This window comes from Copidosoma floridanum, unplaced genomic scaffold, assembly GCF_036245765.1.
Source record: "Copidosoma floridanum isolate Cflo_tuat_1 unplaced genomic scaffold, Cflo_Japanese_pri ptg000032l, whole genome shotgun sequence".
Lineage (NCBI taxonomy): Eukaryota > Metazoa > Arthropoda > Insecta > Hymenoptera > Encyrtidae > Copidosoma > Copidosoma floridanum.
Window position 1 is genome coordinate 1,280,286 of NW_028321909.1, and position 23,793 is coordinate 1,304,078.

The following is a 23,793-nucleotide window of genomic DNA, read 5'->3' on the forward strand; positions in this document are numbered from 1 at the left end:
GATGAGCGGTTGGTTATCCGGGAAACGACCTAAAGATAAGATGTTCTTCAGCCTTTGGTGTACCTCCCTACAGCATGTTTTCCGTACGCAAAGACTCTATGGGTAAGAGTTAAGCTACCCGCACCTGACTTTCCATTATCAAGAATAATAATAAAGAATGACTGGAAGTATTATGACTAGCCCTTTTCAGGGCCATTGCGAATATTAACGTTTTCTGATTAACCATAAATTTCATCAGTTCTTTGAAAGGCCATCAAACGCTAAACTACCTTAACAACAAATACATGCTTACTACCATTTCCGGCAGTGATAACTATAAGACTGTATAAAGCCGGTAACTGGTAAACCAAGTCAGTCGTTCACTAACAGACATCACGAGTGGAGTTATTCATAGCAAGGCTGGGAAACCCGGTGACTCACAACCCTCTATTACCCGCTCAACTCTAAGCATTCAACCAGAAATCACCGATCCTCTCCAAGGTCTGCGCTGGGAAAACCTAACAGTTACGAAGAAAAAATAAGCTTGAGCCAACGTGACAGTCTTCAGTGGGCAAGCATCACGGACTAATCTCCCCAAGATCACCAAAACAACTGAATCTGTAAAAAAAAGGTTTTTTTGACACCAACGTCTTCGGCATAATACCAAGAAACGTTGAAAAAAAGCTCTACAACTAGCTTCAACACTTCAGACATTGTAGTTTTCCTCCTAATCAGTATGGTGCTACAATAACAGGCCAGAAAAGATCACCCTGAGGTGTAGAGGCAGCCACGTTTGCAGGAAACTTCAGTCAAGAAAGAGTCTTCATTAGAAGCTCACTGGTCTCTTTTAGGGCAATCGGACGTCAAACTACCTTGCCAATAAACATTTAAGATATTCACAAAGTTAACAGAAAACAGCCTTAAAAGCTCTTAAAAGTCTTAACCATGTTTAAAGTTGCAGTGGGCGAATTGAAAGGAAAACTTCAAATCCATCTTATGCATGCAATTTCAAGCATTAAGAAACTAACGCAGATCATTCATCGAGATTAAAGCGGCAACATCAAAATTGACAAAAAAAAAATTCAGTAAGTGAGAGGACCAGCTTTTGATTATTACTTTCACAGTAATCTTTTAAATATTCTCTATTTTTAAATATGTAGAAGATATATTTGTATTTCTGTGGCGATAAAAATATAGAGATTTAGCTCCAGGACTTTGTTGCTCTGGTAATAAAGTTGTGAGATTAAAAAAAAATTTTTTAATTGTATATTTTTTGTGAGTTTTAAATCCCTACAGCCTTAAAAAATAGCTCTTTTCGTATAGTATACAAAAGAAACTACAAATCAACGGCCCTTTAGGGCCAACAATTATTTTATGGCATAAGGAACGCATAGTACTTTTCAGCATAACTTTATTTTTTTCACTTTTTACAGCTTATTTATGAACCAAATAAACTGTATGGATTCTGGATAACCATGTTTTTTACAATAAAACTTTTGTTTTGAAAAGTGGCAGGAATAGATGTAAAATTTTTAACTGAAGACGTTTTACATTCCATGTCAATATACTACAGTATTCCATTTAGTGAGTCTCTGGTGAAGCTGAGACGGGGGGGCCGCCAATAAATTAATATTTTAGATATTGCAATGGATGCTAACTAATAAAGGTAGCTCTATTGTCCACTACTTTAGTCAAGTAGAAGAGTTTAACTCTTGTATGTATCTTACTAATATATAACGCAAAAGCGCTAGAACCGTTGTAATCACTAACCGCGAAAACTACTGAACCGATTTTGTTGAAATTTTGCACACTGATTCATGATACTTCCTAGATCGTTTAAGTATAGTTTTTATCTTAAAAAATTAAATAACAATAGCAATAAATGAGCTCAAAGTTTTGCAAAAATACACCAGCTTTTCACTTTAGTTCAGTAAAATCCGCTAGGTGGCGTCGACATAAAATCAAAGCTACCTGCAACATAATTAAATGAGTTTGGTTATAATAACATTGAGCGTCGCCTTGGAGCTGTAGTCGAGCTTCGGCAAATCAACGAGCTGGATGAAGAATGCTGATGATAGTCTTGCAGCTGGGTATCCCAGCTACGGACGTCACTTTTCTCTAAGGGGGAAGGGACCTACATGTACATTCACCCTGAATCTCGACAAGTGCGATAAAAAAAAAAAAAAAAAATTAATTCCAAACTATCCCGTCTCTGCCACAATACCAGGAGACATATTACCAACTCTTCAGACTTCGGAGTTGTGCGGCAGTCCCACCATCTCACCTGGTACAGTTAGAGAATTTTTTGCTACAAATGTAAGCAAGGGAAAACAGCTCTGAGGGGAACGGGCAGCCACAACGGCTACCTTTTTCGTCATCGCGTCCCCAACGCGCTTACCGCCAGCTCTTCATCATCAGGAATAATAATAAAGAATAGCCTGGAAGTTTCACCACTGGCGCTTTTTAGGGCCATTATGAGTATTTACGTTCGCTGCTTAAACATCAATTTCATCGGTTCTTTTTAGGATCCACCTAAGTGTAAACTACCTTGCCAACAAATACATTTTTACTACCATTTCCAGAAGCGATTCGTCGACTAAGAGACTATATTAACTAAAGACGGGCACTATTAAACCAAGTCAGCTATTCACTGTCAGACGTCACCTGCTGAGTTGTTCTTCCAGGGCTGGAAAACCCGGTGACCGACGACCCTATACTACCCTCTCGAATCTAAGCATTTAACCAGAAATCACTGATCCTCTCCAAGATCTGCGCTGGGCAAACCTATAACAGCTATGAAGGAAAAAAAAACTTGAGCCAACGGGACAGCCTCCACTGGACAAGTAACACTAACCAATCTCCCCATCTAAGATCACCAAAACAACTGAATCTGCAAATAAAAAAGGTGCTTTAGACACCAACGTCTTCGACGTTATACCAGGAGACGTTGGGAAAGAGCACTACAACTAACCCCAAAGCTTCGGACTTAGTAATTTTCCTCCCAATCAGTCTGTGTCTTTAACAGCAAGCCAGAGAAGATCACCCTGAGGTATCCAGGCAGTCACAATTGCTGTTAACTGCAGTCAAAAAAGAGTTAACTTAAGAAGCTCACCGGTCTTTTTTAGGGCCATCGGACGTAGAACTACCTAGCCATTGAATATATTAAAATTAACAAAGTTGACTTAAAATAGCCTTTAGGGGTCATAAAGGTCGTAAGCATGCCAATAGTCGCAAGAGGGTATATTGGAAAGAAATCTTCAAATGTATCTTATAAATACAATTTGAGGCGTCAAGAAACTGACGCAGAAAATTTATCGAGATTGAAACAGCAATTTTTATTGTACCCTCACAGCAATCTCTGAAATCTTTAAAGATCCTACTTCAGATTTTTTAATGAGTAGAAAATGTATTTGTGTTTTTGTGGCAATAAAAATGTAGGGTTTAAGGTCCAGGACTTTGTTGCTCTGGTAATAAAGTTGTGAGATATGAGGAAAATAAATTTTTTTTCAATATAAATTTTCTGGCGGTTTAAAATCTTGACAGCTTTAAAAAATAACCGCTTTTGTAAATTACACGGAAAAAACAGTAAATCGACGGCTTTTTATAGCCACCAATTATTTTATGGCATAAAGAACGCACGGTACCTATCAGCATAATTATTTTTTTGAATTCTTACACCTTATTATTTGACCAAATAAGTTATATGGATTCCGAAAAAATATGTTTTTAATAAAATTTTTGTTCTGAGATGTGTCAGGACTATGTGCAAAATTTCTAACTGGAAATGTTTCACATCACATGTCAACACGCTACGGTGTTTTATTTAGTAAGTCTCGGGCGAAGCCGAGACGGGGGGCTGCTAGTGTATGTATATGTATATACGTACAGAAGTGTCAGTATTCTGCTACCATCTTTCACATAACCATAAAACTGATTTTTACGTCTTTTTTGGCAAATATATTTTTAAAATGACCGATTATCAGCATTTTCTAAAACAGATTTGGAAAGAACTGAATTTTTTCTACAAAACATTATAAAATGTCTGTTTAGGTTTTCGATTTTGAGTCGAAAAATGCTTGTACAACTGATTTTTTAATGCTTTTCCGTTTGAGCTCGTGTTAAACGGTTCAACTTTGAGCTGAAATTTCTCTAGATTTTATCCGATTTGAAGTATAAACAGAGTTACCATTGGATTCAGTAGATCTTAATTAGCCCAATTAAACATACTTTATTTCTCAGGTTTTCGCTAGGGAGCTACCTTAAGTTTGAATAAAGAAGTCCCCAGCTAATTAATGAAACAAGAAATTTATTACATAGTGCTGGTAGAGGCTATCCCTTCGAACATTTGTCTTCTCTCTCTGCCATTCGATCCTATACCCCCTTCCCTTTTCTTTTCCTGTCATCATTCCAAGCCTGGTACTGTTTTCCAAAGAAAATTGATTGAGAAGAATGAAGGAGCTGGTATTTTTTGTTCTTGTCCAGATATATAACAACAAACCAGGGAGGATAAATGGGTCATGGGACCCACGGTAAGAACGGAGTTCTTTGAACATGACGAGTATAAAAACACAATTTCTCAGGTAACAAGGGGGTCGCCAGACCCATTGAAAGAACGAAGCTCTATAAACGTTAATACTGCATTCATGTAGTTCACTAAACAAAAACTTGAAAAACGAATAAAAAAAAAAAATAAAAAAAATAGTTCAGTACTCACGATGGTTGAACTTCGTGAGAACGTCGTGCATAAATACAGTACTCACGAAGTTCAACCATCGTGAGTACTGAACCATTTTTTTTATTTTTTTTTTTTATTCGTTTTTCAAGTTTTTGTTTAGTGAACTACATGAATGCAGTATTAACGTTTATAGAGCTTCGTTCTTTCAATGGGTCTGGCGACCCCCTTGTTACCTAAGAAATTGTGTTTTTATACTCGTCATGTTCAAAGAACTTCGTTCTTACCGTGGGTCCCATGACCCATTTATCCCCCCTGGTTTGTTGTTTTTTTTTTTTTTTATTTTTTTATTATTTTTTTTTTTTTAATTTCTTGTTTTATTTATTTTTTTTTTCATTTCTTGTTTTATTTTTTTTCATATTTCATTTTATTACATTTTTTTTCATTTTTTTGTATTTCCTTTATTTAATTTCTTTCTTATTTTCATATTTAATCTTTTTTTTTTCATTCCCTTTTTTTTCATATATCATTCTTTTTTTTTCATATTTAATTTCATTACTTTTTTTTCATTCTTTTGTATTTCCTTTACTTCTTTTTTTTATATTTTTCTATTTATATTCATTCTTTTGTTTTTTCTTTTTTTTCATTTCTTTTTTCATATTTCATTTCATTATTTTTTAATATATTATTTTATTTGTTTAAATTTCATTTAATTTCATTATTTTTTTTTTTCATATTTCATTTTTTCATATTTCGTTTTTTTTTTTTCCATATTTAATTTCATTACCTTTTTTCATTTATAACAGTAATTATTAGCATTACTGTAATGCAAAAAAAACCTCAGGTTTAATGAAAATACAAATATTTAATGCGTAATAAAGCGCCTTATTATATTTAATCTACATAACCATATTTATGCTAATTAATTTTTTTTTTTTTTTTTTTTTTTTTTTTTAGATGTATTATTTAGAAAACAAATACACAATTTATAAAACAAATCCATAATTGAATGTTTTATCAGTGAATACATTTAAAAATGAAATGTTATAGTTACGAATTACACGATAAGTACAAGAAACCGACTTTCATAGTTGGCAGCGCTCGTAGCAGAGTGGGTAAGGTACAGGACTCACATGCAGAAGGTCGTGGGTTCAAATCTCTTTATTGGAAAATGTTTTTTTTTTTTTCTTTTTTTTTAGAATTGTAAAAGAAAAAAAAATTCAAAGTGAAAGAAAAATTACTGTGGGGAAATAAAATTAAAATTTGTTAAAAAATTAATTGCTTGGGAGTGTGAGGTGGAATGGTGGGTAAAGGTATGCAGAAGAATAACACGGCACGGTTGACAAATGTACATATATAGTTAGGAGAGGGGAAGTGTGTAGAGAACACTTGGTGAGGGGGGACGGGGTGAGGGGAAAAACTTGAGAGGAAGAGATTTCTGATTCAAAAAATCTGTCGGTTTTAAAATTCCAGCCCCCCGAGTAACGCGACATAAAGAACTTCGTTCTAATATCTCTGACTTTATGCATTCATCTATACATTCTATCTTCTTAGTAGTCAGATAATACTACATTTTTTTGTCTCGTCTATACTTTTTATATGTAAATAACGTAAGAAAAAATCAAAATAAATGCGTTGTTTTTCATATTATTAGGATGCCTGTTTTGTAAGATCATTCCTCAAAATTGAAGTATGATTCTTCAAAAATTTTCTAAATTAATCAAGTCAACCCGTGATAAATGAAAGTTCATAATCGAATAGTAGTTTTCATTACAAATGCGCGTCTCTCCAAGGTGGTCTCAGGGCTGTTGGGACCTCCTTACTCGGATGTCCATAATTGACGTATACTTATCTTCTTAGTGAGGGCAGAGCGGCGTCTAAAAATTGCCTAAAGTAGAAAAAAATATACTCACCAGAAAAAATATAACTATCCTTTAAAATCAGAGGAAACATTTTTTAGCATTTTCTTGTATCATTTTTTCCAAGTTTATATTTCAAAGGTTTTTATGCAGACACTATAAAAAAGAAACTTTTTTTAAATTCATAGGAAAATACCCACCATACATACTATTTAAAACTTTAAATATTGATGTAGTAGAAGTATTCGAAGAACTTTAATACGACAACTAATGAAAATTATTATAAAACAAAGCTTGATTATTAAATTCGATAAAAACATTCATGAAGCACCTTAATATCATACAGAAAATTTTTGTAACCTTGAATACTTTTAACGCAAAAATAATGAATTATTCCATCAATATATCCAGAGCGTCTCTTTTATGTAAAGGTAAAACCCTTCATATGTTTCATACATACAATTATACATCGGTACTTGTAAAGCCTTACCTTTCTACAAGAAAAACTTTTTGGATACTTTCTCTCTTGTAGAGAGGTAAGATCTTGTGAGTATTTTATACATATTTTTGTATCAATGTATAAATATCTAAACTTAATGATTTTTCCTTACACCTCCGCCGAAAGTTCGTTCCATCTGACCCGATTTTGAGCTAGAAAAAGCCTCATATCAGTCCTGCCATATGTGCGCAGAACGAAGTGCGCAGATATATATAGTTATATATTCAGCACCGAGAAGCAGCAGTAGTTATACACTTCATATATATATACGGCTAACGGAGTTATAACCTTTATAGTTTATACAACACAGAAAATCATTGGATATTTATTTACATAAATTATTGGATGTATATGTATATATATTTTTTTTTTTTTGCACAATTTACATGTATATATAAATTTAATAATTTCACATGAACAGAGTACACAACACAAAATTAAAACTACCAAATTAATGTTTTTTGATCAGTAACTTTCACTTTAATGATTTTTTTAGTATATAAATGTAGTATGTACATGTCATATTACAAAAATAAACTATGAAATCTTTTATTTAATCGAATTATGCTTATCACAATTATAATAGTTATTAATAATAACCTGATTTACTTTGCACTTACGGATATAAACATTAGGATTTTTAAAATGATCTTTATAGGATTTATGATTCGAATTTAAACGGATTTCTCTTCTTCTCGTTTTGCCAGCACGATCAACCTGCACAAATCCTCGGCCCAATCTGATTCTATATAATATACTACAGTCTCGGCGAGCGTATATATATAGATATACCTATACACATGTACACTCATCTACGTGCATTTAAGTGGTATTGTTCGAGCGACCGATCGATCAACAATAATGCATAATGCACTAAATCTTTGACTGGATCTTTGAACCATCATTTTTAACAAAACTAAAACCGTGGTGACGAACTTTCGGCGGAGGTGTAAGGAAAAAAAGTATACGTACCACGGCCAAAAAGTGGGGCTACATCTGACCGCGCTATATTATCGGCCGAGCCGAAGGCGACTTTCTGGCCTAGGTACGTAATATACTATTAGTGTCCATACTTCTTGATGATAATCTATTAAATGTCACGTATCTATAGAAAATGTAATGCTTACTAAGCTTTGTCCAGGTGCAGTGCAAGTGATGGGAATGGTTGGATGAGTCGACACCAGCGTGCGTAGTAGCGAAAACAGGAAACCTGGGGTACCAAATTACTGTTGTTTTTGCTTATTTAAGGAAAGAATAACAGTATTTCGTTAAATTTACAGATGTTATCATCACGTATGCATAAATAGTAATAATATTATGGAATTGCAGTTATACAAATGTAAAAAAATGAGCAATGTGGTGCCAAGAACGGTTGTAAAATATTTGAATGTAACAATATACTTATTAATAAAGCCTTGTTAGTTTTGGATCCAGAGCACACTCTCACAAGCAGACGGTAAAAAGAAAGATAAATACGCGAAATAAGACATGATCATTGTGATTTCTATTATTTAAACGTTTATGAAATATGAGTGTAAGGAAGTGTAGTGTTGTTCAGTGTAACAGTAGCCCAAAGACAGACGGAGTAAAATTACATAAATTTCTATGATTATCTAACTGTAAATAAAGGTAATTTTTATGTGCTTTGCAACTTAGACAATTTTTAAAATAATCTGAATAAAACGTACGTACAGGTTAACTTTGTAGGGAGCTGAAGTAACCAAGGTCTGCCTTATTACGACGGCACTTGTTAAATTGCTAACTCCATATTTTTGAAATTCTGTAACATCGCACACATGACTACTTTTAACTAGCTGTTTACCTTTAGAGTTAAAACAAATCGAGTGTCTAATATTTCTAAAGCCTGTTTTTATGATAACATCCATTATTAGATGAATAAATATACTATTTTTTTGCTAATTAATTGATTATTACTGTAGTAGATAAAGTGTGCATCGGTGTATGCTGTTGACGTATAATGTGGGTACTTGCGGTTGCATGATTTTGACACCAAGAGTGGCGCTGCATGACATGCTCCTTGCTAATACATGGTAATACAAAGCCTACTAAGATTTTTTACGAGATTATCATAAATACGCACACTGTGCATACTGTGGCGCAAGTAGGTAAAATTTTGCCACTAGCGTAAAATTTATACTTTGCCTCAATAAATAAAGGTAAAGAAAGAGGAGAAATCGTAGGAAAAAAGTGCACGGTGCGCGTATTTAGTGATAATCTTGTAAAAAAATTTAGTAGGCTTTGTATTACTATGTATAACAAAGCTTAGTATTACATTTTTCAGCTACGTTACGTATAAATATTCGTTAACTATAAATTAACTTTTTTGTAAGAAGTTGTTTCTGTATCATTAATCTTTTACATGGTAGTACACTTTGAAGAAATTTGGTAATTAACTAACGTTACATTATTAGTGCAAATTATTTTTTTCGTGTAAATATATTTGAAGTGTAACTTGATCAAACCGAATAGAAAACTTAAGTTAAAATTAAGTTTCACAAGTTTTTTATCCTAAAGGAAATCATTAGTTTTTAATGGAATAATCAGATATAATTCATACGTGACATGCGATTGACTAGTAACGTCATCATAATTTCCCAAGTAAAAATTATATACAACATCCCGTGACTAAATTTTACATTTTAGTTGTCAATACAATCTTGAAAAAGTAACATCTCTTTAATTTTCAGTATGTCGAACAAATGAACATATTTTTATCCTGTAGTTTAAAATGTCAACGTATAAAATTAAAACATGTATGAATATCCAACGTAAGATGATTAAAATAAAAAAGTTAAGACACTAAGAGAATACGGATAAACACGCTCACGCAATTTCATCTTACCCTTCACCCACATACCTACAGATTCTCTTGCGATACGTGGTGCGTAAATCAAAGAGAGGAGAGAAGAGGAAGAAAGGATCAACCTGCGTGATAAATTTACTATGCCAGAAGCTGCTCCTAGTTGCTAATTTAAGGAATTCATCAAGCTCTAACGCTTAAGTGAACTTACAAATGAACGAACGAAAAGCCTGGCAATTCATTCGCTGACTTTGCAATAGTGCGACGATTTCCCTCTTCTGAAACTCCATTGATTAATACAGCTAAGACTGTTGCTAGCTTCACATCCCGATAATCTTCTATTGGCTTCGCGTATATTGTGCTGTGGAAACTGTTTAAAAATATATCTGTATATGTATGTTGGACATTAGCTTAAATTTAAAGTAGAAGAAGCTATAACAGGATAAAGTTAACTAGTGCTCGTTCGATAGTTTACTATAAATTTAGATAGCAATAATATATGATACTGAGGATTAGAAAATAAGTGTGGATATGAAAAATATTGATGGACTTTTTTTCCGTGTTGTTCCTCATCAAAGTGCAAGAAATTTCTGTTACTTCCAAGTGTATACTAACTTGAGCGTTATTTTGCAAACACTCTTGGCAGTTATTTCGTAAGTGGTAAAAATGTTTCTTGTCTCTTATTCTCTTCACATCTATTCTTATTTCTTTCTTCTGACTGTTGTGAGTATTTCTAGGGTAATCAAAAATAGACTCAACATCAGTGAATAGTTACTTCAAAAGAAACTCTTATTAGGATAGACTATGAAGCTTGGAAGTGGGTTCCAGTAACATAAAGAAAAAAAGGCAGTTTTTGTGCAACTAAAAAAAATGTGGCACACCGTTTGAAAGTTATCTTTTATTGATACAATAATTTTCTTGTTGATAAATTTAAAAGCAAAGAGTAGCTTTCATATAAAAACATGTTTAAAAGTTTTCAATGAAATATTAAATAATTAAATCATCATGAACTGAACTCACCAAAATAGAGAAAATCATACTGATTTAATTTTTTTTTTTAATGTTTGCGCTTGATATCAATGTTAAGTTTATTTTAGTCCAAAATATCATTTTTTTAGCGGAGTCAATGACTTTGCTATCAAAGGGTAGTTGTTACATCCAATATATTAACTTGTCATACGTTATCGAGGTCATACGTCATAGATGAAATAATAGTTTTTTGGAGTATTCTTTGAGGTACTTAAGTTGTTAGAAAAAATTACTTTCTGTGATGTACACTGTTTTTCTAGAGTATTTTGAAATTTTATCTTAAAACTCAGAACTCCAGCGTAAGCTATGAATTGCACTACTTTGAGTACTTAAATAAAACCAAAAAGAAAAAAATAGACAAACTTGCAATAGCTCTAATTGGTTATTCTTATTGCATAGAGTATATTAAACAGCTCCTCTATGCAGTATTATATTGCATTTCAAAGTAAGCTAATTAACTAAGAATTAAGTGGCTTATAAATTATGGTGGCTCTGTGAGTAGAACAATACTGTCTTATTGGAATACAGAAAGGTAGGGCACATTATTTTTAATTCAATTTTATACAGTCTAAAAGATCTTAACCTAATGTAGGTTCTTGGGCGTAAGATTTTTTACTAAATCAAGTGTCAGCAAATAAGTATGTGCCATCGTGTAGAATTAATAAAATGAATACAAAAATCATCAAAAGAAAAAGATTTACTGGCAAATCTGTGCATTATGTTACATAGTCAAATAAATTTTCTGTATCATCCGCCACCATCTTTGACGGGAGTAGAAACAGACATTCATATAAAAAAGGCTAACATTGTTCATAATTACAGAAAATCACATAAATAATGTCACTAATCTTCTTAAAATTCTGCTAAATTGACTTGGCGTAGTCGTGTGGTACGGCACGTCTGATAATTTTATATCATTTATTCATTTCATTGTCAAATGTTAGTCTTAAATTTCGTAAAATTTAAGACTACGATTCTCAAATCGTATTAGAGGTGTATTCTTCTACAAAGCTTCACTGGTAGTGATAATACTGTCTAGCATTAAAACATATTTTAAGTACTATTAACACAATTACTTTCTCTATTATACAAGATAACACTGACTTTTTGAACGAAGATTAAGTATGAAAAAATAAACATACAAACAGAGACGTATGAAACAATACGGATATGTTTATTCGCTGTATACAAGTTGGAGGGTGTGAAATGAAGTGACAGCAAAGCCCATGGTAAGAGAAAGGTGCTGATTTGCCGTACATTTAAGGACTCAATTTACTATTGAGCATACATTATTGAGTTTTTCGATCACCTTAAGTGGTCAGGTATAGTGATAACGGTAACTACTATGAACGTAAGCTTCACAGTTTTTTTATTGAAAAGATTTTATTTAAAGTTCATAGGGCTATATTTATGTAGTACTTAATTAAACATAGCCAGTAAAGACTATATTAACGGTCACTAGCGTCTCACTCACGTCACTTTACAGGCCAGTTCAGTAGATTCTGCATTGTTCTGCTTCGATACTACAAAACAAAGGTTATGGTAGTCGCGATGGCGCAACGCTAGAGTTGCAGTTTCGTTGATTTTCCAGGTTACGCAGCATTTGGCGTGATAAGTATTTGGATGAGTGACTGTTCAAGTATTACCGTTTTACCTGATTGTTTTTCTTACGCTTCGTCAACGTGATCATAGGGTAAAGTGCCTAATTACTACGGATCCATCGTAAAATGTTTAATATTCATTTTTACGAATGCTACCATCTATTCAAAAAATTCATGCACCCTCCTTAATATTTCCATGTAGCAATGTAAAAAAATTGAATACTATACACCAATTCATACAATACTAAATAATTTTTAAAAATAGTACTTCCTGAAATTTTCTGTTTTACTCATTTAGATTCACCAGTGGAGCTCAGACATTTTTTGAAATCATTATAATGCTGTTTTTAAAGATAAAATTAATATTACATTAGTATACACGTATGAAATAAAGGTCAAAAAGTGAGGAAATATCTTTTAAATAATAATAACATTATCATTTTATGTGTTGTTAACAACGCAGTAGTTAGGTACACGAATTTTCACTGCTCCCTAGTTACTGCGATGTGTAAACGTACCTTAACCGAACCTTGAAATAGGTACCCAATCAAGCATTCATACTGAAAGGTGCAAGGTAATAACTACCTACGTACCTAGGTATCAATAGTTTGGTAGTAAACAACAGAGTATTAGCGAAGCAAAAGTAGTACCTAGATACATACCTACGACTTATCATGAAAAAAGTGAGTTAACAAAAGCATTAAAAAAAATGAACCAAGAAGACGAAAAGTGTCAGAGTGCAATATTCAAAAGAAAATCGTATGTTTGATTTGAGTGATGTCAGACAAGGCTACTCAACATCGGCAACTCCAAGAACATGTGGAGTCCCAGAGTCTACTATCAAAGCAAAACTGTCCAAAAAATGTAACGATAAAGTCAGACCCCCATTCATTTTTATCCTTTGAGCAGGAAAAAGAACTTGTTGACTGAATAGGGCAGTTTGCCAAGCGTGATTTTTCTGTCATAAGATAACAATTGTTAAACAGTGTAAAAATTAATTATAATAGTAAAAGTTTACTCTTGCCTAACAGACGTAAATGAAGAGGGAAAGAAAGAAACACATCATAGAGATGTAGGCATACAAAAGTCTATTATACAAATAGTCGTGGTCTTCCATGGTATCCCATGTTATAGATACACATACACATTGAATTGGCGATCACTTAACAGGATATCGTTAGTCCAAAGCGAGATACTGGAATCGTTGCTCATTCACCTTTGCGCAAATGGCATGGTAGAGTTGTAGCTAAGTGAAGTCCATACACACGTATATTGTATTATACATGTACATAGTAAACGCACGTTCATGGCTATTGTGTCGAGCTGCTGCTGGAGTACGATCGACCGATTCCCTATTCAGCAAACTGCCGGTAGAATTTCAATGGTGAGGGAACTGCCACTCCTCCTATCCAACTCCTCCTTAGGGAAGGGTTGGAATTAGGGAACTGCGATTGAATTATCGCGAGCAAGCGTAGGTGATGCTACGAGCACCCCAGGCGCTTCTCTATCCATCTATCTCTCTCTCCGTGTTCTATGTGTGGAGCTGAAGCTTCCGTGTCGAAACGGCTGCTACTGCTGCTCGGACAAGCGGCACTGGGAGCACTTTCTCCCCAGTGACTTGACACTGTGTCAACGCTACCGTCACCGTCCCAGCTGCTATGGACATTCTGTACTTGAAGGCCCGACTGGATGGTAAATCGAATTATCGTATTGTTATTGCTATACGTTGGAGTTAAATGTAGCGATAAAAATCTTTTTCTTTTTGTACTAACTGTATAGGTATCTCAGTATTATGTTTTTCAGCTGTTATAAATGCCACAAAAATTTGATTCACAAGAATAGGTGAAAACAAGCACTGGAAAGGATTACATTCTTTCTTTTTTGCATTAAAAGCTCGATTGTAGTGGTCCTATAATTGAGTAACTAGATTCAGTATGAAATTAATAATTTCGCTAGGAAGCTTTGACCCAAAAAACGTAGACCAATCAATTTCTCTTCACTTCACCCGTCTAATACACTCTGTATCTTCCTATTCGTTATCTGTCAATTCGTCGCTTTCCACCGTGAACACATAGAGAGAACGAGACAGACAGAGCGAGTATGTATGAGTGTGAGTGAGCACCTTGCCACTTTGGGACGTCTTTAATTGAGTTGCCAACACCGTAGTAAAAGGAAATAAAGCGTATCATCCACCCTCTGCATGTAGCTGCTATCACTGTCCCTTGCCTCAACTTTTTTTTCCCTCTTACCTACTGTTTTTTTTCGCTCTATCTACCACTTTTTTCCAACTTTCTCATTTTCCTTAATAGTTACTTGAACATTCGATGACGACTGCACACGTTTGCTTTGTCTTATGCGAGGTTTTATGGCTTAGTATGTTTTTATGTTTAACTAGTTGTAAAAGTTACAAAGTATAAATATAGCACGCCATTAGTATCTTTACACAATCTTGTGATCGAAGATATAGTACTTTAATTTTATTACATGAGAAGAAAAAAAAGTTAATTTACAGAAACAGGAGTTGCAGGTTGATACTTGTATAATAAAAAAAATCAAGATGCATAAAAAATTTTTGTACGAAAACTGGTTACACGAGGAAATGTCCGAGGTCCGGCGGACAGGCGCACGGTTGATCGCAGTACTGTCTTTTCTAGGGCAGCAGCAGCCGTTCCACGCTTTCGCTTTCGCATCGCAACGAGGTGGTCCATTCTTTGCATCACCTCTTGTGGATCCACTCCAGCCACTTCCAAATCCATTGCAGCCGCTGCCAAGTTCATTACAACCGAGAGATCCGTTGTCATCCTTTCGACATGCGATGCCCGGTAACTGCCAGAGTAAGTACTTCTTCGTAACTTTTTCTATGTCACTATAAGATTGATTTAGAAATTTATTTTTTTACTTTTATGGATTTAAATTCTTTCTTGTTTTTTGGCACAATTTTTGTGGAATCCAATAATTCAGCAATTACCTTACCTTTTATTTTGAATTTAAACCGTACTATACCAGCATATCAATTTTTTTTATTATGTGATCTTCTTTAAGTATAAATTTTTTGCCCAATACAAGTTAATAATAGTCAATTTAGCTACAGTAAAGCCATTAGCTCGTTATCTTTTAATATATTGAAGAACAAAAATTTCTAGGTTTACAGTAAAAAATCAAAGTAGTAACAAACAACTCTTCAATGACAGTTTGATAACTTACCGTCTCTTTGCTAGACTTTTTTGTATTTTTATGGACTTATTTCCAGGAAGATTATGTGATTTAATTTAACTTGATAATTATATACATGTACTAAAGACATAACTTACGCTTTAAAGTGATACATGACATGGCTCTAACATTTAAGTAGATTTATCGTAGCTACATTTGACATAACATACCTACTAGTTTTTTCAAACAAGCATACAAATTTTTTACAGCTGCATAAAAAAAAGGCATCTTTAAATTACTAGCTCATGAGACTTTGTCTTCAAGTATGCTAATTAAAAGTCAAATATCTCGATAAACCTACATAAAGCTTTCAAAATTTATATATGACTAGAAGGCTCAACTCGGCTTCACACGTGATTCACTAAGTATAGCTCCTCAGTGTGTTAAAATGTAATTTTAAACGTTTTCACTTGAAAATTTTGCATTTGTTCTTGATACTTCTTGGAATAAAAAACTTCTAGTTAAAAAAATTTTTGTTAAGAATCCATACAGTTTTAGTCAAATAATGAGCTGTAAAAAAGTAAAACAAATGTAATTGTGCTAAAAAGTACTGTGCGTTCCTTACGTCATAGAATAGTCGTTGGTCCTCGGGCTGTTGATATGCACTGTCTCACGTTACAATATACGGAAAGGGCTATTTGTTGAAGATGCATGGATTAAAAATTGATAGAAAATTAATAGTTACAATTTTTTTTTCACTCACAAAATTTTACCACCAGAGCAGCAAAGTGCTGGAGTCTCATCTCTCAGTTTTCTAGAGCTACAACAAATACAAATACATATGATTCCACATACTTAATTAGCTAGGAGATTTAAGTAATCAATATCAGGGTCGTAATGAAAAGCTGATCTCTCCCTGAATAGATTCTTTATTCGTCGATTTGGGGCTGCTGTTTTAATCTTGATAAATGTTCTACGTCAGTTTCTTGACGCCTAAAATTGTACACATTGAAGCGTTTGACGTTGTTCTTTAAATTCACCCTTTTTTAACTCTAGGCATTGTCAAAAACTTTCGTAAGCCTTAAAAAGGGCTGTTATTTGCTACATTCGTTATGATTTAATGTATAAATTTGTTGGTAATGTTAGATATCCCTAAAAAAGATGGGTGAGCCAAACTCTTTCTTGACTGAAGTTTCCAGCAAACCTGAATCCCTGGTTGTAGCACCAGACTGGGTGGGATGAAAGAAAAACACATTGCTCTAAAGCATTTAAGCTAGTTGTAGAGCTCTTTGCTAACGTCTCCTGGTGTTACACTGGAGGAACTGATGTCTGAAGCACCTTCTTTTTTGCAGACTTCAGTCATTTTAGCGATCTTAGGTAGGGAGATTGGTTCGTGATGGTTGCCTTTTAAAGATTGTCCCATTTGCTCAAGTTTGTTTTTCCTTTATAGCTTCACTATTGGATTCGTCAAACGCGTACCTCGAAAAAAATCTGTGATACCTGGTCTAACGCTTAGAATTGAGAGGGTATGTCAGGGTCCTGATTGGCGGGGGTACCCAGCTTCATGGCGAAAAACTCCACCCGTAAAGTCTGCCAGTTAATGACTGACTTGGTTTAAAAGTGGCTGGCTTTATAATATACTAGCAGCCCCTCGTCTCGGCTTCGCCCGAAACTTACTAAATAAAACACCGCAGTGTGTTGACATGTAATGTAAAAACTTTTCAGTTAGAAATTTTATACATATTCCTGACACATCTCAGAACAAAAATCTTCTTATTAAAAACATATTTTTTCGGAATCCATCTAGTTTATTTGGTCAAACAATATGGTGTAAGAATTCAAATAAATAATTATGCAGAAAAGTACCGTGCGTTCTTTATGCCATTAAATAATTGGTGGCCATAAGAAGCCGTTGATTTACAGTTTCTCCAGTGTAATTCACAAAAAGGGCTATTTTTTAAAGCTGTGAAGATTTTAAACCCCCAAAAAATTTATGTTAAAAAAAAATTTTTTTCTCATATCTCACAATTTTATTACCAAAACAATAAACCTGGACCTTAAACCCTCACTTTTATTGCCACAAAAACCCAAGTACATTTTCTACTTATTTAAAAATCTGAAGTAGAATCTTTAAAGATTTCAGAGATTGCTGTAAGGGTACAATGAAAAGCTGTTCTCTCACGTAATGGATTCTTTATTTGTCGATTTTAACGCTGCTGTTCCAATCTCGATAAACTTTCTGCGTCAGTTTCTTGACGCCTGAGTAAAATTGAATTTATTAGATACATTTGAAGTTTTTCTTCCAATTCACCCTCTTGCGACTTTTGGCATGCTTAAAATTTTTGTGACCCCTAAAGGCTGTTTTCTGTCAACTTTGTTAAGTTCTAATATATTTGTTAGCAAGGTAGTTCGACGTCCGATGGCCCTAAAAAAGACCGGTGAGCTTCTTAAGTTAACTCTTTCTTGACTTCAGTTAACAGCAATTGTGACTGCTTGGATACCTCAAGGTGATGTTCTCTGGTCTGCTGTTGAAGACCCAGACTGATCGGGAGAAAAATTACAAAGTCCAAAGCTTTGGGGCTAGTTGTAGTGCTCTTTCCCAACGTCTTCCGGTATAACGTCTAAGACGTTGGTGTCTAAAGCACCTTTTTTATTTGCAGATTCAGTAGTTTTGGTGATCTTAGATGGGGAGATTGGTTAGTGATACTTGTCCAGTGGAGGCTGTCCCGTTGGCTCAAGTTTTTTTTCCTTCATGGCTGTTATAGGTTTGCCCAGCACAAACCTTGGAGAGGATCAGTGATTTCTGGTTGAATGCTTAGAGTCGAGAGGGTAATATAGGGTCATCGGTCACCGGGTTTTCCAGCCTTGCGAAGAGCAACTCCGCAGGTAACGTCTGCTAGTGAATGGCTGACTTGGTTTAATAGTGCCCGTCTTTAGTTAATATAGTCTTTTAATCGACGAATCGCTTCCGGAAATGGTAGTAAAAATGTATTTGTTGGCAAGGTAGCTTACACTTAGGTGGCCCCTAAAAAGAAATCCATAAAATTGATGGTGATGTAGGGAACGTAAATACTTATAATGGCCCTAAAAAGTCCCAGTAGTGAAACTTTCAAGCTTTTTTTTTTATTATTACTCCTGATAATGAAGAGCTGGCTACGGATAGCTTGATTCTTACCCTAAGAGTCTCTATGTACGGAGACTGTGATGGAGGGAGGTTCACCGCTGACCACAGAATATCTCGTCTTCGGGTCGTTCCCCGGATAACCAACCGCTCATCGTTAGACGGGGACATGTGCGTAAGCGCGCTGGGGACGTGATGACTAAGAAGATAGCTGTTGTGGCTGCCTGTGCCCCTCTGAGCTGTTTTCCCTGGCTTACATTTGTAGCCAAAATTTCTCTGACTGCACCAGGTGGGATGGTGGGACTGCCACATAACTCTGAAGAGTTGGTGCAGATTGTGCTCTGGCTAGATATGTCTCCTAGTATTATGCCAGAGACGTCATCGGTTAGAATGTCTTTTTTTTTATCGCACTCGTCGAGATTTAGGGTGAATAGAAACGTAGGTCCCTTTCCCCTTAGAGAAGAATATCATCCACAACCGGGATATCCAGCTGCAGGACTATAATTTCCATTGTCTATGCAGCTCGTTAAACCGCCGAAGCACGTCTGCATCAGTTATCGAGACGCTCCGGCGTATTATAACCACACTTATTTAATTTGGTTACAGGTAGCCTTGATTTTATGTCGATGCCACCTAGCGGATTTTACTGAACTAAAGTGAAAAGCTGGCGCATTTTCGCAAATCTTTGAGCCCATTTGTTGCTATTGTTATTAAATTTTTTAAGATAAAAACTATACTAAAACCATCTAGGAAGTATCATGAATTAGTGTGCAAAATTTCAGCAAAATCGGTTTAGTTGTTTTCGTGGTTAGCGATTACAACGGTTTTAGCGACTTTGCTTCATATATTAGTAAGATAGTCTATTAGTGGACAAAAAGTTGTTGTAATTTGGTTTAAAATAGTTTCGGAGGTAGTTGTAAAAACAATATTCGTTAGCAAGGTAATTCAACGTTAGATGGTCCTAAAAGGGACCGATAATGTTGACGATAGTTTAATGAGCGTAAAGATTTATAATGGTTCTGAAAAGAGCCAACGGTGATACTTTTAATCAGAGGCTGATAATACTTTCAACACATGTGGCTGCCCGAACTCCTCAAAATTGTTCTCCATAGCTGCTGTTGTACAGGAAAAGGTGCTTTGGTAGCACCAGGTCACCCTTAAACTTTGGAACTGGTTTTACTCTGGCCAGACGTCTCCGAGTATTGTGCCAGGAATATTGGTGTTTAAAACACTATTTTTCGTAGCACCCAGTTATATTTGCTATCTAGGGTGGAAATTAGCGTAGGTTCCTTACGCATTACAGACCGTCAGAGTTTCAATTCTACCTGGGATACGCAGCTACACGTCTAACATCTTCGTAATTTACGTACTATCAGCGAATGACTATGGTAATCAATATTTTTTTCGGAAATGTTGTCAGCAGACTCACTGACTTCGATTCCATACGAAAACCATCTAAGAAGTGTAAAGAATCAATATGCAAGATCGGTTGAGTACTTCTCACCGTTAGCATTTACAATAATTTTTGTGACTTTGCTTTATATATTAACGTTACCAACGTGTATTCCAAGTCAACCTTTTTTTAAGAAAACAGTTTTTGTATATACTACCTTAACAAGGCATTGGAAGTAAAAAGATTAATGCACAACTTCATAAGAACCACCAAAAGTCTTTTTTCTTCATGATAAAATCAATGCATTCTTTCGTATACATGTAGATGAAATCTATGTTACTTAAAAAAACACAGGTTCCCACATTTTTATCATATATATTGAAATAACACAGTACAGAAATTATGATGAACGTTGGAAAAAAGAGTTTTTTTTTATGCTGCAAAAACTAGTAAGTCAAGAATTTCCACAAAGATTTTAATAATATGACGTAAATGCCATGGTGTAGCATGTAAAACTTAAATTGGACAAATAAACAAGAAACCGATAAATTCCTCGCCCCCTTAATTACACCAGATAACTAATCTAACATAACTGAATCAACGCACCATCACCCCATCCTATACAGCTTACCATGGATTCGATTATCGAGACTTCGATCCAGGGTTTCCATGCCGGGAATTCACGTAAATACAGCTGGTTCAACATGACCAAAGGAAGACGCGGTGGTACTGCAGGCAGACAGGCTGAAGGGAGGTGTAGGAGAGAGAAACTTTTCGTGCTGGATCTCTCTATAAACTAGCATATATATTCATGTTCGTTCGCGAATACCTTCGTCAGCACTCTTTTCAGGTCATCCTTCTCTTTCTCTCCGGTTTTAACATAGCTGTGCAGAGACGCGTCAGAAAGAGATGGAGAGAAATTTTGACGGTGAAGAGATATATAACCCCCGAGTATTACGTACACGCGCATTCAAAAAGAGGAGGAGAGAAATACAGAGCCGGCGAGTAGGAGCTGCAGAGCCTTTTCGCAGAGGCGGAAACCGCAAGCCTGTTCAAAGCTAGATTAAATATTATATTAAAGGGGTTGCGCCAGGCAACGGCAGCCGCCGCCGCTGCGGCAACAGACATCAGCGTTGAAAAGCTAGCAGCCACTGCTGGGGCTTCTGCTTCTACTATTGCCACCGCCTAGGCTTCTACAGGAAGGCAACTTAGTTTTGTCTTGTGGATCAGCAAAATAGAAAGAGAGATGAGGAACTCCCATTGGGAGTGGTTATCGTGATTTCCGATGGTAGCTACCTTTCATCGAGATCCCGGATTATTTTTACTTGACTTGTAAAAGAGTTCTTGAGATAAATTTTTCTTGAAAAAAATAAATGAAATACTTATTAGATTACTATTATGTGATGAAAATACATTTTCTTCTTAAGTATTAATAAAAGGTAGTATGCAAAAAAAAGCGATTATTGGATAAATTTACAAAAATGTGTTAACCATTGAAGAGCCGAAACTTTTTTGTCAAACAAAACTCTTGCGAGTACATCAAGGTAGGCTTATATTATTGAAGCGATAACATTCCCTGGCACTGTAACCAAATATCCAAAGTGTAACATCCGAGGAATTTCCAGCTGTGTAAACAAATACTGCTGGAAAAAGTTCGAGAGCATGCATGATGACACTCGGACACTTAATAAACGAGTATTTTTACAAAAATTCGATTTTTTTAACTGGTACATCTCACAGTAATTTTGGGCAAAGGTTAGACTGTCAGAACTTATCGTTGACACCAGAACTTTTTCTCACTTGGTTTCGATTTTTTTTTTTTAGTAACTGCTGCATTTTATAATGGATGGACAAAAAAAATAAATTGAAAGCTTGTTTAATAACATTATTTTTTAAAGATTACTTTAGACTTATTGTATAAAGAATCTTTTATCCGCAATATTTTAGACATGTCTCAGTTTGGCCTGACAGCGAGCAACTCATGGAGTTACGGCAGTACTGCAGGTTACGCTGGTTACCTACCAGGGCCCCTATCCTCGTGTGCGGCTCAGACGCCGTTTGTTCCACCTCCACCTCCACCACCAGCGGTACCATCCGCATCGTCAACCACCTCAGCCCTAACGACGTTTGCTGGTGATACGACTGCGATGAACAACAACCAGACCGCACCTGACTCCACGGCTAATGGTACAAATGGCGTCACTGTGGCCGCCCAACCAGCTAGTAACAATACTAGCAATGCAAATACGGCCAGTCAGCAGGATGCTTTTTCCAGTGTATCGTCGCGTAAGTTTTTTACGGTGTCATTTTTTTTTAAATGTATTTTTAACAGGAAAAATTAACAAATCTATAGTTAATTTTAAGTTGCATGCTAAATTGAAATGTTGTTTTAACTAAAAAATATTTTTGCATTGACGTCACGTAGTTTTTACGTAGACCCAGATCTAGTTTAAATGAGATATATTGTGCTAAAACGACAAACTTCTATCCACATCTCAGTTCCAGACACAACGACACCAGGAGCACAGGGAGATCCACTAGACCACCTAAACAGTTTGATGACGAGCAGTGCTGCCAGTCAAAGGTACCAAGACTACGTATCGCCTCGTTCTCTTTCAACCGATTCAAGCACAACGGAAAGTCCCGTGCATGAACAGGACCAGACGTTCGTAGGACCTGGTGCTGGCGGTCAGAACTGCACCAACAACTATTTCCCAGCGCCAAGTGTCTTCCCTACCATCCTTTATTCTCAGCTTTACAACAATCAGTTCCAGACCGCTGAAGCCCAAGAACAGCACAGAGCTTTGGCTGACGTCAGCTGTAGTGTCAGAGTACAAGATGATGTCAGACCCGACAATAATGTCTGGCGGCCGTACTGAGGACGTGGTACCATTATGGACGAGGACATGCGCCGCCTGGGCATCAATGTGAATATTCAGAATCAGGTGGATACTGAAGGAGAGAAAGAGTTGAATTCCGAAGATGAGCAGGAAGTGTGGATTGGTGAATTTTACAAAAGATGAATGCTTTTTTTATTGATTCACAACAAAATTTTTAGTTATTACTACGAAATTCATTTCATTGTTTTATGACAAGCAAGAACAATTGAATTTTTTTTCAAGCTGTTTATTTTTTTCGTTCAAGTTTAAAAGTTATCTGATACATTTATGTGTACAAAGTACAGGATCGTATTAACGACAGATTTATATGTTTATCAACGATACTGTTTACACATAACTAGTGTAGAAAGGCTACCTGCGTTGCTCTGGCGAGTCCATACACCGTTTACACATTGGGTATCTACATTGGTGAGTGATATATGTATAAATAATTACGATCGTGAGTATTGGATGGATTGAATCAAAATTATACGTGTACATAGTTGTGTATATAAATAGATTACTGCATTATTTATATGGATATTGTATTTAATGAATGAAAAAATCTCCTCATTGAAATAAGATGATTTTTAATTAATAACGACAAGTGAAGGTGATTATTACGAATATTTGAACTGTAAAAAATATATTGATTACATTTCTTATTTTCCAGAAAACTACTACTTTCTAGTTGCTTTAAAATTTTTCTTCGTAGTCAGCAAATACGATTGTTTGTAATTTTTTACGTAATTTATATGAATAAATTAGGGTACCCACTATTCCCAAA

At 35.2% G+C, this 23,793-nt stretch overlaps 1 protein-coding gene across 1 annotated transcript in view; it reads left to right on the top strand.

Moving 5' to 3' along the window:
• LOC106638994 (uncharacterized) overlaps positions 1–23,024 on the top strand; it is a 40,187-nt gene extending 17,163 nt beyond the window's left edge. The window contains exons 4-6 of the mRNA XM_014352417.3: positions 15,115–15,294; positions 22,075–22,413; positions 22,627–23,024. Of these exons, the coding sequence (XP_014207903.3) occupies positions 15,115–15,294; positions 22,075–22,413; positions 22,627–23,006 (899 nt within the window). The 3' untranslated portion in view covers positions 23,007–23,024. The remainder of the gene's footprint in view (positions 1–15,114; positions 15,295–22,074; positions 22,414–22,626) is intronic.
• Positions 23,025–23,793: the final 769 nt, after the last annotated feature.